The sequence below is a fragment of the Mycteria americana genome, unplaced genomic scaffold (assembly GCF_035582795.1).
Source record: "Mycteria americana isolate JAX WOST 10 ecotype Jacksonville Zoo and Gardens unplaced genomic scaffold, USCA_MyAme_1.0 Scaffold_39, whole genome shotgun sequence".
NCBI classification, from domain to species: Eukaryota; Metazoa; Chordata; class Aves; order Ciconiiformes; family Ciconiidae; genus Mycteria; species Mycteria americana.
Window position 1 is genome coordinate 2,023,243 of NW_027445626.1, and position 17,669 is coordinate 2,040,911.

At 63.1% G+C, this 17,669-nt stretch overlaps 1 protein-coding gene across 1 annotated transcript; it reads right to left on the bottom strand.

The window, feature by feature from the left end:
• Positions 1-7,327: 7,327 nt before the first annotated feature.
• Positions 7,328-16,702, bottom strand: LOC142403629 (RNA-binding protein 3-like; the record flags this gene model as incomplete). The annotated part of the gene is made up of 4 exons (XM_075489865.1): positions 7,328-7,531; positions 8,994-9,058; positions 10,434-10,515; positions 16,550-16,702. Coding segments are annotated over 3 exons (299 nt in total), but the record flags the coding sequence as incomplete, so codon positions are not given.
• Positions 16,703-17,669: the final 967 nt, after the last annotated feature.

Genomic DNA, 17,669 nt, shown 5'->3' on the forward strand with positions numbered 1-17,669 from the left:
TCTGCGCCCCATGAAGAACCCATGGTGGAGCAGGACAGCACATGGAGACTGAAACCCATGGAGAACCCATGGTGGAACTGCAACACCATCAAGCTCATGGAGGCCCCATGATGGAGCAGGACCACCCAAGAGTAGCTGAAACTCAATTATGGAGGACCAACGCTGGAGCACGATAAACCAAGAGGAGCTGCAACCCAAGCACGGAGATTCCATGGTGGAGCAGGACCACGCAAGAGGGACTGAAGCCCATGGAGAACACTGGATGAAGCAGGACAACACAAGACGGGCTGCAACCCAGCCATGGAGATACCATGGTGGAGCAGGACCACCCCTATGGGGACTGAAGCTGCTGGAGATCCCATGGCGGAGCAGGACCACCCAAGAGGGACTGAAGCCCATGGAGGACCCATGGTGAAGCAGGACACGCTACAAGAACCACAGCCCATGGAGAACTCATGGTGGAGCAGCACACTACATGGAGAATGAAACCCATGGAGAACCCATGGTGGACCAGCAACACCATGATGAAGCCCCTGGAGGTCACGTGATGGAGCAAGACCACCCAAGGGTGCCTCAACCCAACTATGGAGGACCAATGCTGGAACAGGATCACTCAAGAGGAGCTGCCACCTAACTATGGAGGACCCACTCTGGAGCAGGGACTCTCCAGAGGGACTGAAGCCCATGGAGAACCCATGATGGAACACAACCACCCACGGGGGGCTGCAACCCCGTCATGGAGATCCCACGGTGGAGCAGGACCACACTATGGGGACTCAAGCTCCTGGAGGACCCATGGTGGAGCAGAACCACCCAAGAGGGACTGAAGCTCCTGGAGGACCCATGGGGGAGCAGGACCACCCAAGAAAAACCACAACCCATGGAGGACCCATGGTAAAGAAGGAAACCCCAGAAGAACCACAGCCCATGGAGGACTCACAGCGGAGCAGGACACTGCATGGAGACTGAAACCCATGGAGAACCCATGAGGGACCAGCAACACCATAAAGCCCATGGAGGACCCCTGATGGAGCAGGACCACCCAAAAGCGGCTGCCAATGAACTCTGGAGGATCAATGCTGGAGCAGGACCACCCAAGAGGAGCTGCAGCCCAACATGAAGGACCCATGGTGGAGCAGGACCACCCAAGAGGGACTGAAGCCCCTGGAGAAGCCATGATGAAACAGCAACACCCAAGAAGAACTGCAATCCATGGAGAACCCATGATGGAGCAGGACACTGCAGAAGAACCACAGCCCATGGAGGACCCATGCTGGACTGGGACACTACATGGAGACTGAAACCCATGGAAAACCATCAGTGGGCCCGCAACACCATGATGAAGCCCCTGGAGATCCCGTGATGGAGCAGGACCACCCAAGGGTGGCTGCAACGCAACTGTGGAGGACCAAGGGTGGAGCAGGGACACCCCAGATGAACTGAACCACATGGAGAACCCACGATGAAGCACAACCACACAACAGGATCTGCAACCCAGCCATGCAGGACCAATGGTGGACCAGAATCACCCTGTGGGGCCTGAAGCTCCTGGAGATCCCATGGTGGAGCAGGGACACCCAAGAGGGACTGAAGCCCATGGAGAACCCATCATGTCGCAGCAACACTCAAGAAGATCTGCGCCCCATGAAGAACCCATGGTGGAGCAGGACAGCACATGGAGACTGAAACCCATGGAGAACCCATGGTGGAACTGCAACACCATCAAGCTCATGGAGGCCCCATGGTGGAGCAGGACCACCCAAGAGTAGCTGAAACTCAATTATGGAGGACCAACGCTGGAGCACGATAAACCAAGAGGAGCTGCAACCCAAGCACGGAGATTCCATGGTGGAGCAGGACCACGCAAGAGGGACTGAAGCCCATGGAGAACACTGGATGAAGCAGGACAACACAAGACGGGCTGCAACCCAGCCATGGAGATACCATGGTGGAGCAGGACCACCCCTATGGGGACTGAAGCTGCTGGAGATCCCATGGCGGAGCAGGACCACCCAAGAGGGACTGAAGCCCATGGAGGACCCATGGTGAAGCAGGACACGCTACAAGAACCACAGCCCATGGAGAACTCATGGTGGAGCAGCACACTACATGGAGAATGAAACCCATGGAGAACCCATGGTGGACCAGCAACACCATGATGAAGCCCCTGGAGGTCACGTGATGGAGCAAGACCACCCAAGGGTGCCTCAACCCAACTATGGAGGACCAATGCTGGAACAGGATCACTCAAGAGGAGCTGCCACCTAACTATGGAGGACCCACTCTGGAGCAGGGACTCTCCAGAGGGACTGAAGCCCATGGAGAACCCATGATGGAACACAACCACCCACGGGGGGCTGCAACCCCGTCATGGAGATCCCACGGTGGAGCAGGACCACACTATGGGGACTCAAGCTCCTGGAGGACCCATGGTGGAGCAGAACCACCCAAGAGGGACTGAAGCTCCTGGAGGACCCATGGGGGAGCAGGACCACCCAAGAGGGACTGAAGCCCCTGGAGAAGCCATGATGAAGCAGCAACACCCAAGAAGAACTGCAATCCATGGAGAACCCATGATGGAGCAGGACACTGCAGAAGAACCACAGCCCATGGAGGACCCATGCTGGACCGGGACACTACATGGAGACTGAAACCCATGGAAAACCATCAGTGGGCCCGCAACACCATGATGAAGCCCCTGGAGATCCCGTGATGGAGCAGGACCACCCAAGGGTGGCTGCAACGCAACTGTGGAGGACCAAGGGTGGAGCAGGGACACCCCAGATGAACTGAACCACATGGAGAACCCACGATGAAGCACAACCACACAACAGGATCTGCAACCCAGCCATGCAGGACCAATGGTGGACCAGAATCACCCTGTGGGGCCTGAAGCTCCTGGAGATCCCATGGTGGAGCAGGGACACCCAAGAGGGACTGAAGCCCATGGAGAACCCATCATGTCGCAGCAACACTCAAGAAGATCTGCGCCCCATGAAGAACCCATGGTGGAGCAGGACAGCACATGGAGACTGAAACCCATGGAGAACCCATGGTGGAACTGCAACACCATCAAGCTCATGGAGGCCCCATGATGGAGCAGGACCACCCAAGAGTAGCTGAAACTCAATTATGGAGGACCAACGCTGGAGCACGATAAACCAAGAGGAGCTGCAACCCAAACACGGAGATTCCATGGTGGAGCAGGACCACGCAAGAGGGACTGAAGCCCATGGAGAACACCGGATGAAGCAGGACAACACAAGACGGGCTGCAACCCAGCCGTGGAGATACCATGGTGGAGCAGGACCACCCCTATGGGGACTGAAGCTGCTGGAGATCCCATGGTGGAGCAGGACCACCCAAGAGGGACTGAAGCCCATGGAGGACCCATGGTGAAGCAGGACACGCTACAAGAACCACAGCCCATGGAGAACTCATGGTGGAGCAGCACACTACATGGAGAATGAAACCCATGGAGAACCCATGGTGGACCAGCAACACCATGATGAAGCCCCTGGAGGTCACGTGATGGAGCAAGACCACCCAAGGGTGCCTCAACCCAACTATGGAGGACCAATGCTAGAGCAGGATCACCCAAGAGGAGCTGCCACCCAACTATGGAGGACCCACTCTGGAGCAGGGACTCTCCAGAGGGACTGAAGCCCATGGAGAACCCATGATGGAACACAACCACCCACGGGGGGCTGCAACCCCGTCATGGAGATCCCACGGTGGAGCAGGAGCACCCCTACGGGGACTGAAGCCCCTGGAGGACCCATGGTGGAGCAGAACCACCCAAGAGCGACTCAAGCTCCTGGAGAACCCATGGTGCAGCAGGACCACCCAAAAGGGACTGAAGTCCATGGAGAAACCATGATGAAGCACGACCACCCACGAAGAACTGCAAACCATGGAGAACCCATGGTAAAGCAGGACACCCCAAAAGAACCACAGCCCATGGAGGACCCATGGTGGAGCAGGACACTGCATGGAGACCGAAACCCATGGAGAACCCATGGTGGCCCAGCAACACCCTAAAGCCCATGGAGGACCCATGATGGAGCAGGACCACCCAAAAGTGCTTGTAATCCAACTATGGAGAACCAATGTTGGAGCAGGATCACCCAAGAGGAGCTGCAGCCCAACCATGATCAAACCATGGTGGACCAGGACCACCCAAGACGGACTGAAACCCATGGAGAACCCATGGTGGACCAGCAACACCATGATGAAGCCCCTGGAGGCCCCAGGATGGAGCAGGACCACCTAAGGGTGGGTGCAAGCCACCTAAGGAGAACCAGCGCTGGAGCAGGATCAACCAAGAGGAGCTACAACAGAACCACGCAGGACCCATGGTGGAGGAGGAACACCCAAGAAGAACCACAACCCATGGAGAACCCATGATGATGCAGGACACTGCAGAAGAACCACAACCCATAGAAGACCCATGGTCAAGTGAGACATTATAGGGAGACTGAAACCTCTGGAGAACCCATGGTGGACCAGCAACACCATGATGAAGCCCCTGGAGGACCCATGATGGAGCAGGACCACCCAAGTGGGGCTGCAACCCACCTATGGAGAACCAGCGCTGGAGCAGGATCGCCCAGGAGCAGGTAAAACCCAACCGTGCAGGACCCATGGTGGAGCAGGTCCACCCCAGAGGGACTGAAGCCCCTGGAGATCCCATGATGAAGCAACCACACTCAAGAAGAACTGCAACCCAACCATGGAGATCCCGGGGTGGAGCAGGACCACCCTGTGGGGAGTGAAGCCAATGGAGAACCCATGATGAAGCAGCAGCACCCAAGAACCTCAACCCATGGAGAACCCATGGCGGAGCAGGACACTCCATGGAGACTGAAACCATGCAGAACCCATGGTGGACCAGCAACACCATAGAGACCGTGGAGGACCCATGAGGGAGCAGGACCAGCCAAAAGGAGATGCAATCCAACCATGCAGGACCCATGGTGGAGCAGGGACACCCCAAAGGGACTGAAGCCCATGGAGAACCCATCATGAAGCTGCAAGACTCAAGAAGAACCAAAACCCATGGAAGACCCATGCTGAAGCAGGACACCCCAGAAGAGCTATAGCCCACGGAGGACTCATGGTGGAGCAGGACACTCCATGGAGGCTGAAACCCATGGAGAACCCATGGGGGACCAGCAACACCATGATGAAGACCCTGGAGGTCCTATGATGGACCAGGACCACCCAAGGGTGCCTCAACCCAACCGTGGAGGACCCATGGTGGAGCAGGATCACCCAAGAAGAACTAAAGCCCATGGAGAACCCATGACAAAGCCGCAACACCCGAGAAGAACCACAACCCATGGAGAAGCCATGATGGAGCAGGACACCACATGGACACTGAAAGCCAAGGAGAACCCATGGTGGACCCACCACACCACGAAGCTCCTGGAGGCCCCATGATGGAGCAGGACCACCCACCGGCGCTTGCAACCCAACCATGGAGAACCCATGGTGGAGCAGGGACTCCCCACAACAACTGAAGCTCCTGGAGAACCCATCATGAAGCAGGACCACCCAAGGGGGGCTTCAACCCAGCCATGGGCATCCCATGGTGGAGCAGGAGCACCCCTACGGGGACTGAAGCCCCTGGACATCCCATGGTGGACCAGGAGCACCCCAGAGAGACTGAACCCATGGAGACCCCATCATGAACCTACAACACCCAACAAGAACCAAACACCCAAGAAGAACCAAAGCCCATGGACCACTCATGGTGCAGCAGAACACCCCATGGAGACTGAAACCCATGGAGAACCCATGGTGGACCACCAACACCATGATAAAACACCCGGAGGCCCCATGATGGACCAGGACCACCCAAGGGTGCCTCAACCCAACTACAGAGGACCCATGGAGGAGCAGGACCACCCAAGAAGAACTAAAGCCCATGGAGAACCCATGACAAAACCGCAACACCCAAGAAGAACCACAACCCATGGAGAACCCATGATGGAGCAGACACCACGTGGACACTGAAACCCAGGGAGAACCCATGGTGGACCCACCACACCACGAAGCTCCTGGAGGCCCCATGATGGACCAGGACCACCCAAGGATGCCTCAACCCAACTACAGAGGACCCACGGTGGAGCAGGACCACCCAAGAGGAACTAAAGCCCATGGAGAACCCATGACAAAGCCGCAAGACCTGAGAAGAACCACAACCCATGGAGAAGCCATGATGGAACAGGACACCACATGGACACTGAAACCCAGGGAGAACCCATGGTGGACCCACCACACCACGAAGCTCCTGGAGGCCCCATGATGAAGCAGGACCACCCACCACTGGTTGCAACCCAAATATGAAGGACCCATGGTGGACCAGGGACTCCCCAGAACAACTGAAGCCCATGGAGAACCCATCATGAAGCAGGACCACCCAAGGGGGGCTTCAACCCAGCCATGGACATCCCATGGTGGAGCAGGAGCACCTCTACGGGGACTGAAGCCCCTGGACATCCCATGGTGGACCAGGAGCACCCCAGAGAGACTGAACCCATGGAGACCCCATCATGAACCTGCAACACCCAACAAGAACCAAACACCCAAGAAAAACCAAAGCCCATGGACCACTCATGGTGCAGCAGAACACCCCATGGAGACTGAAACCCATGGAGAACCCATGGTGGACCACCAACACCATGATAAAGCACCCGGAGGCCCCATGATGGACCAGGACCACCCAAGGGTGCCTCAACCCAACTACAGAGGACCCATGGTGGAGCACGACCACCCAAGAGGAACTAAAGCCCATGGAGAACCCATAACAAAGCCGCAACACCCGAGAAGAACCACAACCCATGGAGAACCCATGGTGGAACAGGACATCACATGGACACTGAAACCCAGGGAGAACCCATGATGGACCCACCACACCACGAAGCTCCTGGAGGTCCCATGATGGACCAGGACCACCCAAGGGTGCCTCAACCCAACCGTGGAGGACCCATGGTGGAGCAGGACCACCCAAGAAGAACTAAAGCCCACGGAGAACCCATGACAAAGCTGCAACACCCGAGAAGAACCACAACCCATGGAGAAACCATGATGGAGCAGGACACCACATGGACATTGAAACCCAAGGAGAACCCATGGTGGACCCACCACACCACGAAGCTCCTGGAGGCCCCATGATGGACCAGGACCACCCAAGGGTGCCTCAACCCAACCGTAGAGGACCCACGGTGGAGCAGGACCACCCCATGGGCACTGAAGCCCCTTGAGATGCCACCTAGGACCAAGAACCGCCCCCCCCCCAAGAAGACCAAGCAGAAGACACGACCCCGGGGGTGCTCTGACCTTTAATAGGACCTGAGGAGGGACAAATCGGGGGGTCCCCCACCCCCCACCCCTGCCGCGTCCCCCTCCCCCCCTCGCCGTCCATCCATGGCCTGGGGGGGGGGGGGGAGGGGACAATGTCCCCCCCCCACCCCCACCCCGGGGAGGTCCGGGGGCCCCCCCCGAAATCCAGCACCGAGGGTCCAAGCTGGGGACGAGAAGGAGATCAGCGGGGGAGGGGGGGGCGCTCAGCACCCCCCCAAAATGGGGGGTTTGGGGGGGGGGGGACACCCCAAAAAAAATGGGGGAACCCCCCCCCCAAAATGGGAGGTTTGGGGGGGGCTCAGGAACCCCACCCCACCCCCCCAAAATGGGGGAGAGGAGGGGGGGGACCCAAAAAATTTGGGGACCCCCCCCCCAAATGGGGGTTTGGGGGAGCCCCAAAAAATTGGGGAGCCCCCAAAATGGGGGGACCCCAAAAAAAATTGGTGACCCCCCCCAAAATGGGGGATAGGAGCGGGGGGACCCCAAAAAAACTGGTGACCCCCCCAAAATGGGGGTTTGGGGGACCCCCAAAAAATGGGGGAGCCCCCAAAATGGGGGATGGGGGGGACCCCAAAAAATTTGGTGACCCCCCCCAAAATGGGGGTTTGGGGGACCCCCAAAAAATTGGGGAGCCCCAAAAATGGGTGGTTGGGGGGGACCCTAAAAAATTGGGGACCCCCCAAAATGGGGGATGGGGGGACCCCAAAAAATTTGGTGACCCCCCAAAATGGGGGTTGGGGGGACACCCAAAAAATGGGGGGGACCCCCAAAATGGGGGTTTGGGGGGGGCTCAGGACCCCCCCAAAATGGGGGACGGGGGGGGGCCCCAAAAAAATTGCCCCCCCCCAAATGGGAGGTTTGGGGGGGCTCAGGGGTTCTCACCCCCCCCAAAATGGGGGGTGGGGGGGACCCCCAAAAAATTTGGTGACCCCCCCCCCAAAAAGGGGGTTTGGGGGGGGCTCAGGACACCCCCCCAAAATGGGGGACAGGAGGGGGAACCCCAAAAAAATTGGGGCCCCCTCCCAAAATGAGAGGTTTGGGGGGGCTCAGGGGTTGTCACCCCCCCCCCCAAAATGGAAAATGAGCGGTGGGGACCCCAAAAACACCCCAAAATAATTTGGGGGGGGGGGGGTCAGGGATCCCAAGAACCCCCTCAAATGGGGGGCGTAGCGGGGGGGACCCCAAAATAATTTAGGGGAGGAGCAACGCCCCCCCCCCAAAAAAATGGCGGCTTGGAACGGCCCTGAGCCCCCCCAAATTATTTGGGGGGGGGGGGGGTCAGGGAACATTGTGGCCCCCCCAAAATGGGGGTTTGGGGGTTCAGAGACCCCAACCCCCCCCCCCCAAATTATTTGGGGGGGGGCAAGGAACGCTGTGGCCCCCCCAAAATGGGGATTTGGGGGTTCAGGCCCCCCCCAAAAATAATTGGGGGGGGGGTTAAGGCACCTCAGAACCCCCCTAAAACGGGCGTTTGGGGGGGTCGCCCCCCCCCTTTTGGGGTGGGGGGGGGTTTGGGGGGGCTCCGGGTGTGTGCGGGGGGGGGGGCGGGGGGGGGGGGTCCCCAGGGTGCTCCCCCCCATTTTTGGGGGGTTCCCCCCCCCCCCCCCCCCCCGCCGTGCCCCTACCTCAGTTGTCGTAGTTGTCGCGGTAGGAGGCGGAGGGAAAGCGCTCGCCGTAGCCCCCCTGGTTCCTGGGGGGGGGGGGGGTCAGCACCCATGGGTGCCCCCCCCCAGCACCCATGGGTCCCCCTCCATACCTCTAGGTCCCCCCCAAATTTTTCGGGCCCCCCCAAAAAACCCTTGGTTTCCCCTCAATACTCAGGAAACCCCCCCAGCACCCATAGGACCCCCCCCAGCACCCATGGGCCCCCCCCAGCACCCATAGGCCCCCCCCCAGCACCCATGGGTCCCCCCCAGCACCCATAGGCCCCCCCCAGCACCCATGGGCCCCCCCCCAGCACCCATAGGACCCCCCAAAGCACCCATGCCCCCCCCCAGCACCCACAGACCCTCCCGAGGGGCCCCCCCCAGCACCCATAGCCCCCCCCAAAGCACCCATGGCCCCCCCCCCCAGCACCCATAGGACCCCCCAAGCACCCATGGCCCCCCCCAAAGCACCCATTGCCCCCCCCCAGCACCCACAGACCCTCCCCCAGGGCCCCCCAGCACCCATGGCCCCCCCAGCACCCATGCTCCCCCCCCAGCACCCATAGGACCCCCCCCAAAACACCCATTGCCCCCCCCCAGCACCCACAGACCCTCCCGAGGGGCCCCCCCAGCACCCATAGGACCCCCCCCCAAGCACCCATAGGCCCCCCCCAGCACCCATGGGCCCCCCCCCCCCAGCACCCATAGGACCCCCCCCAGCACCCACGGGCCCCCCCCCAGCACCCACAAATCCCCCAGCACCCACAGACCCTCCCCCAGGGCCCCCCCAGCACCCATGGGCCCCCCCCCCAGCACCCATAGGCTCCCCCCAGCACCCATGGGCCCCCCCCCAGCACCCATAGGACCCCCCAAAGCACCCATGCCCCCCCCCAGCACCCACAGACCCTCCCGAGGGGCTCCCCCAGCACCCATAGGCCCCCCCCAGCACCCACGGGCCCCCCCCCAGCACCCACAAATCCCCCAGCACCCACAGACCCTGCCCAGGGCCCCCCAGCACCCATAGGACCCCCCCAGCACCCATAGGCCCCCCCCCCAGCACCCACAAATCCCCCAGCACCTATGAGGCCCCCCCCCAGCACCCATAGGACCCCCCCCCAAAACACCCATTGCCCCCCCCCAGCACCCACAGACTCTCCCGAGGGGCCCCCCAAGCACCCACGGGCCCCCCCCAGCACCCATAGGACCCCCCAAAGCACCCATGCCCCCCCCCAAAGCACCCACTGCCCCCCCCCAGCACCCACAGACCCTCCCGAGGAGCCCCCCCAGCACCCATAGCCCCCCCAAAGCACCCACGGGCCCCCCCCAGCACCCCCAGGGCCCCCCCAAAGCACCCAGAGGACCCCCCCCAGCACCCGTGCCCCCCCCCCCAGCACCCATGGGTGCCCCCCCCCTCCTCACCGGCCGCCGTAGTCACGGGAGCCCCCGTAGCCCCCCCCGCTGCGCCCCTCGTAGCGGCCCCCGTAGCCCCGGTCGCCGCCTCCTGGGGGGGGGCACCCCAAAATTTAGGGGGGGGGGGGGCTGAGACGGGGACCCCCCCAAAACACCCCAGAGCCCCCCCAAATCTCTGACCCCCCCCAAAGCCCCCCCGTGGCCCCCCCCAAAATGCCCCAGACCCCCCCCAGGTTACCCCCAAATCAAGCAGCCCCCCAAAAAAGCCCCCCCCAGCCCCTCGAAGCCCCCCCAAAACCCCCCCAAAACCCCCCCAAACCCCCCCCCGCCTCTCCAAGCCCCCCCAAAACCCCCCCAAAGCCCCCCCACGCCCCCTAAGTGCCCCCCCAAAACCCCGGGTGCCTCGTTACCCCCCAAAATCCTCGGACCCCCCCAAAAGCCCCCCCAAACCCCGAGTGCCCCCCCAAAAGCTCTCAGGTGCCCCATTAACCCCCCAAAATCCTCGAGACCCCCCCAAACCCCCCCAAACCCCCTGAGTCCCCCCCCCAAATTCCCCAGGTGCCCCATTAACCCCCCAAAATCCTTGGGACCCCCCAAACCCCCCCTAAAACCCCTCCACCCCCCCAAAACTCCTCAAAGCCCCCCAAGCCCCCTAAGTGCCCCCCCAAACTCCCCAGGTGCCCCATTACCCCCCCAAAATCCTCGGGACCCCCCCAAAAGCCCCCCCAAACCCCGACTGCCCCCCCCCAAAAATCCCCAGGTGCCTCATTACCCCCCCAAAATCCTCAAGACCCCCCCAAACCCCCCCCAAAACCCCTCCAACCCCCCCCAAAAAAACCCTCAAAGCCCCCCACGCCCCTTAAGTGCCCCCCCCAAAACCCCCGGGTGCCTCGTTACCCCCCCAAAATCCTCAAGACCCCCCCAAAAGCCCCCCCAAACCCCCCCCACGCCCCCTAAGTGCCCCCCCAAAATCCCCAGCTGCTTCGTCACCCCCCCCAAAATTCTTGGGACCCCCCCAAAACCCCCCTCCAACCCCCCCCAAAAAAACCCTCAAAGCCCCCCCACGCCCCCTAAGTGCCCCCCCCAAAACCCCCGGGTGCCTCGTTACCCCCCCAAAATCCTCGGGACCCCCCCAAAAGCCCCCCCAAAACCCCCCACGCCCCCTAAGTGCCCCCCAAAAATCCCCGGCTGCTTCGTCACCCCTCCAAAATTCTTGGGACCCCCCCCAAACCCCTCCAACCCCCCCCAAAAAAACCCTCAAAGCCCCCCCACGCCCCTAAGTGCCCCCCCCAAAATCCCCAGGTGCCTCGTTCCCCCCCCCCAAATCCTCAAGACCCCCCCAAAAACCCCCCCAATCCCCAAGTGCCCCCCCCAAAAATCCTCAGGTGCCTCGTTACCCCCCCCCAAAATCCTTGAGACCCCCCCAAACCCCCCCAAAACCCCTCCAACCCCCCCCAAAAAGCCCCCCCAAAGCCCCCCCAAAGCCCCCCCAAGCCCCCTAAGTGCCCCCCCCAAAACCCCCGGGTGCTTCGTTACCCCCCCAAAATCCTCAAGACCCCCCCAAAAGCCCCCCCAAACCCCCCCCACGCCCCCTAAGTGCCCCCCCAAAATCCCCGGCTGCTTCGTCACCCCCCCAAAATTCTTGGGACCCCCCCCAAAACCCCTCCACCCCCCCCCAAAAAAACCCTCAAAGCCCCCCCATGCCCCCTAAGTGCCCCCCCCAAAATCCCCAGGTGCCCCATTACCCCCCCAAAATCCTCAAGACCCCCCCAAAAGCCCCCCAAACCCCCCCCACGCCCCCTAAGTGCCCCCCCAAAATCCCCAGCTGCTTCGTCACCCCCACAAAATTCTTGGGACCCCCCCAAAACCCCTCCAACCCCCCCCAAAAAAACCCTCAAAGCCCCCCCACGCCCCCTAAGTGCCCCCCCCAAAACCCCCGGGTGCCTCGTTACCCCCCAAAATCCTCGGGACCCCCCCCAAAAGCCCCCCCAAACCGCAAGTGCCCCCCCAAAAGTCCTCAGGTGCCTCGTTACCCCCCCCCCCCAAAATCCTCGACACCCCCCCAAACCCCCCCCAAACCCCTCCAACCCCCCCCAAAAAAACCCTCAAAGCCCCCCCAAGCCTCCTAAGTGCCCCCCCAAAATCCCCGGCTGCTTCATCACCCCCCCAAAATCCTCGGGACCCCCCCAAATGCCCCCCCAAACCCCGAGTGCCCCCCCAGAAGTCCCCATGTACCCCATTAACCCCCCCAAAATCCTCGAGACCCCCCCAAAACCCCTCCAACCCCCCCCCAAAAAAAACCTCAAAAGCCCCCCCACGCCCCCTAAGTGCCCCCCCCCAAATCCCCGGGTGCCCCGTTACCCCCCCAAAATCCTCGGGGACCCCCCCAAAAGCCCCCCCCAAACCCCGAGTGCCCCCCCCAAAAGTTCTCAGGTGCCCCATTAACCCCCCAAAATCCCCGGGACCCCCCCAAAAGCCCCCCCAAACCCCGAGTGCCCCCCCCAAAAATCCCCAGGTGCCTCGTTACCCCCCCCCCAAAATCCTCGAGACCCCCCCAAACCCCCCCAAAACCCCTCCAACCCCCCCAAAAAAACCCTCAAAGCCCCCCCACGCCCCTAAGTGCCCCCCCCAAAACCCCCGGGTGCCTCGTTACCCCCCAAAATCCTCGGGACCCCCCCAAAAGCCCCCCCAAACCCCGACTGCCCCCCCCAAAAATTCCCAGGTGCCTCGTTCCCCCCCCCCAAAATCCTCGAGACCCCCCCAGACCCCCCCAAAACCCCTCCAACCCCCCCAAAACTCCTCAAAGCCCCCCCAAGCCCCCTAAGTGCCCCCCCCAAAATCCCGGGTGCCCCATTACCTCCCCAAAATCCTCGAGACCCCCCCAAAACCCCCCCAAACCCCAAGTGCCCCCCCAAAAGTCCCCATGTACCCCATTAACCCCCCAAAATCCTCGAGACCCCCCCAAACCCCCCCCAAAACCCCTCCAACCCCCCCAAAAAAACCCTCAAAGCCCCCCCACGCCCCCTAAGTGCCCCCCCCAAAATCCCCAGGTGCCACATTCCCCCCCCCCAAAATCCTCAAGACCCCCCCAAAAGCCCCCCCAAAACCCCCCCAAGCCCCCTAAGTGCCCCCCCAAAACTCCCCAGGTGCCCCATTACCCCCCCCAAAATCCTCGGGACCCCCCAAAAGCCCCCCCAAACCCCGAGTGCCCCCCCAAAAATCCCCAGGTGCCTCGTTCCCCCCCCCCCAAGATCCTCAAGACCCCCCCAAAACCCCCCCAAAACCCCTCCAACCCCCCCAAAAAAAACCCCTCAAAGCCCCCCCACGCCCCCTAAGTGCCCCCCCAATCCCCAGGTGCCTCGTTCCCCCCCCCAAATCCTCGGGACCCCCCCAAAAGCCCCCCCAAACCCCCAGTGCCCCCCCAAAAAATCCCCCGGTGCCTCGTTACCCCCCCAAAATCCTCAAGACCCCCCCAAACCCCCCCCAAAACCCCTCCACCCCCCCAAAAAAAACCCTCAAAGCCCCCCCCCCAAGCCTCCTAAGTGCCCCCCCCAAAATCCCCGGCTGCCTCGTTACCCCCCCAAAATCCTTGGGACCCCCCCAAAACTCCTCCACCCCCCCAAAAAAACCCCTCAAAGCCCCCCCACGCGCCCTAAGTGCCCCCCCAAAACTCCCCAGGTGCCCCATTACCCCCCCAAAATCCTCGGGACCCCCCCAAAAGCCCCCCCCAAGCCCTGAGTGCCCCCCCCCAAAACCCCCGGGTGCTTCGTTACCCCCCCAAAATCCTCAAGACCCCCCCAAAAGCCCCCCCAAACCCCCCCCACGCCCCCTAAGTGCCCCCCAAAAATCCCGGCTGCTTCGTCACCCCCCCAAAATTCTTGGGACCCCCCCAAAACCCTCCAACCCCCCCCAAAAAAACCCTCAAAGCCCCCCCACGCCCCCTAAGTGCCCCCCCCAAAACCCCCGGGTGCCTCGTTACCCCCCCAAAATCCTCAAGACCCCCCCAAAAGCCCCCCAAACCCCCCCCACACCCCTTAAGTGCCCCCCAAAAATCCCCGGCTGCTTCGTCACCCCCCCAAAATCCTTGGGACCCCCCCAAACCCCCCCAAAAGCCCTCCACCCCCCCCCCCAAAAAACCCCTCAAAGCCCCCCCACGCCCCCTAAGTGCCCCCCCCAAAACCCCGGGTGCTTCGTTACCCCCCCAAAATCCTCAAGACCCCCCCAAAAGCCCCCCCAAACCCCGAGTGCCCCCCCAAAAGTCCCCATGTACCCCATTACCCCCCCCAAAATCCTCGAGACCCCCAAACCCCCCCCAAAATCCCTCCAACCCCCCCAAAAACCCCTCAAAGCCCCCCCACGCCCCCCAAGTGCCCCCCCCAAAATCCCCCGGTGCCTCGTTACCCCCCCAAAATCCTCGGGACCCCCCCAAAAGCCCCCCCCAAACCCTGAGTGCCCCCCCCAAAATCCCCGGGTGCCTCGTTACCCCCCCAAAATCCTCGAGACCCCCCCCAAAACCTCTCCAACCCCCCCCCCCCAAAACCCCTCAAAGCCCCCCCAAGCCCCCTAAGTGCCCCCCCAAAACTCCCCAGGTGCCCCATTACCCCCCCCAAAATCCTCGGGACCCCCCAAAAGCCCCCCCAAACCCGACTGCCCCCCCCCAAAAATCCCCAGGTGCCTCGTTCCCCCCCCCCCCAAAATCCTCGAGACCCCCCCAAACCCCCCCCAAAACCCCTCCAACCCCCCCAAAAAAACCCTCAAAGCCCCCCCACGCCCCCTAAGTGCCCCCCCCCAATCCCCAGGTGCCTCGTTCCCCCCCCAAAATCCTCGGGACCCCCCCAAAAGCCCCCCCAAACCCCCAGTGCCCCCCCAAAAAATCCCCCGGTGCCTCGTTACCCCCCCCAAAATCCTCAAGACCCCCCCAAACCCCCCCAAAACCCCTCCACCCCCCCAAAAAAAACCCTCAAAGCCCCCCCACGCCCCCTAAGTGCCCCCCCAAAATCCCCGGCTGCCTCGTTACCCCCCCAAAATCCTTGGGACCCCCCCAAAACCCCTCCACCCCCCAAAAAAAACCCTCAAAGCCCCCCCACGCGCCCTAAGTGCCCCCCCAAAACTCCCCAGGTGCCCCATTACCCCCCCAAAATCCTCGGGACCCCCCCAAAAGCCCCCCCCAAACCCTGAGTGCCCCCCCCCAAAATCCCCGGGTGCCTCGTTACCCCCCCCAAAATCCTCGGGACCCCCCCAAACCCCCCCAAAACCCCTCCAACCCCCCCCCAAAAAACCCTCAAAGCCCCCCCACGCCCCCTAAGTGCCCCCCCCAAAACCCCCGGGTGCCTCGTTACCCCCCCCAAAATCCTCAAGACCCCCCCAAAAGCCCCCCCAAACCCCCCCACGCCCCCTAAGTGCCCCCCCAAAATCCCGGCTGCTTCGTCACCCCCCCAAAATTCTTGGGACCCCCCAAAACCCCTCCACCCCCCCCAAAAAAACCCTCAAAGCCCCCCCACGCCCCCCTAAGTGCCCCCCCCAAAATCCCCGGGTGCCACATTCCCCCCCCCCAAAATCCTCAAGACCCCCCCAAAAGCTCCCCCAAAGCCCCCCCAAGCCCCCTAAGTGCCCTCCCAAAGCTCCCCAGATGCCCCATTACCCCCCCAAAATCCTCGGGACCCCCCCAAAAGCCCCCCCAAACCCCGAGTGCCCCCCCAAAACCCCCGGGTGCCTCGTTCCCCCCCCCCAAAATCCTCAAGACCCCCCAAACCCCCCCAAAACCCCTCCAACCCCCCCAAAAAACCCTCAAAGCCCCCCCACGCCCCCTAAGTGCCCCCCCCAAAATCCCCGGGTGCCACATTCCCCCCCCCCCAAAATCCTCAAGACCCCCCCAAAAGCCCCCCAAACCTGAGTGCCCCCCCCAAAATCCCCGGGTGCCTCGTTACCCCCCCAAAAGCCCCCCCAAACCCCGACTGCCCCCCCCCAAAAATCCCCAGGTGCCTCGTTACCCCCCCAAAATCCTCAAGACCCCCCCCAACCCCCCCCAAACCCCCCCTAAAGCCCCCCCCACCCCCCTTACCCTCCCCCAAACCCCTCCAACCCCCCCCCAGCCCCCCCAAATCCCCCCCCCCCCCCCAAAATACCTCGCCCGTAGCCTCGGCCGCGGGCCCGGCCCCCCCCGTAGCCCCCCCGGGCGCCGCGGGGGGATTTCCCGGCGTGGTCCACCCGGATCTGGCGCCCGTCCAGCGACTGCCAACGGGGGGGGGGGGGGGGACCCCAGCAATGTTGGGGAGCCCCTGCACCCCCCCCCCCCAAAATAACAACCCCTGGGCCCCACACCCCCCCCCCAAGCACCCCAGGCTCCCTGAGGGATTCCCCCCCCCCCCCCCGTTTCACCCAGACCCCCTTAGGGACCCCCAAGTGCCCCCCCAAACCTTTGGGGACACCCAAGCACCCCCCCCCCCCCGAAACTTTGGGGACCCCCCAGACCCCCTTAGGGACCCCCAAGTGCCCCCCCAAACCCTTGGGGACCCCCCCAGACCCCCCTAGGGACCCCCAAGTGCCCCCCGAAATCCGGGGGACCCCCCCAAACCCCCTTAGGGACCCCCAAGTGCCCCCCCAAACCCTTGGGGGCCCCCCCAGACCCCCTTAGGGACCCCCAAGTGCCCCCCCAAACCGTTGGGGACCCCCCCAGACCCCCCTAGGGACCCCCAAGTGCCCCCCGAAATCCGGGGGACCCCCCCAAACCCCCTTAGGGACCCCCAAGTGCCCCCCAAACCCTTGGGGACCCCCCCAGACCACCTTAGGGACCCCCAAGTGCCCCCCAGACCCCTTGGGACGCCCCCAGACCCCCTTAGGGACCCCCAAGTGCCCCCCCAAACTCTTGGGGACCCCCCCAGACCCCCAAGTGCCCCCCAGCTCCCTTCATGGGTGCCCCACACCCTCTTAGGGACCCCCAAGTGCCCCCCCCGAAACTTTGGGGACCCCCCAGCCCCCCTTAGGGACCCCCAAGTGCCCCCCAGACCCCTTGGGGACCCCCCCAGACCCCCAAGTGCCCCCCAGCCCCCTTCATGGGTGCCCCACACCCCCTTAGGCCCCCCCAGGACTTCCTTAGGCCCCCCCAGCCCCCCTCAGGGACCCCCAAATGCCCCCCCCTGAAACTTTGGGGACCCCCCAGCCCCCCTTAGGGACCCCCAAGTGCCCCCCAAGCCCCTTTACAGGTGCCCCAGCCCCCCTTAGGGACCCCCAAGTGCCCCCAGGCCC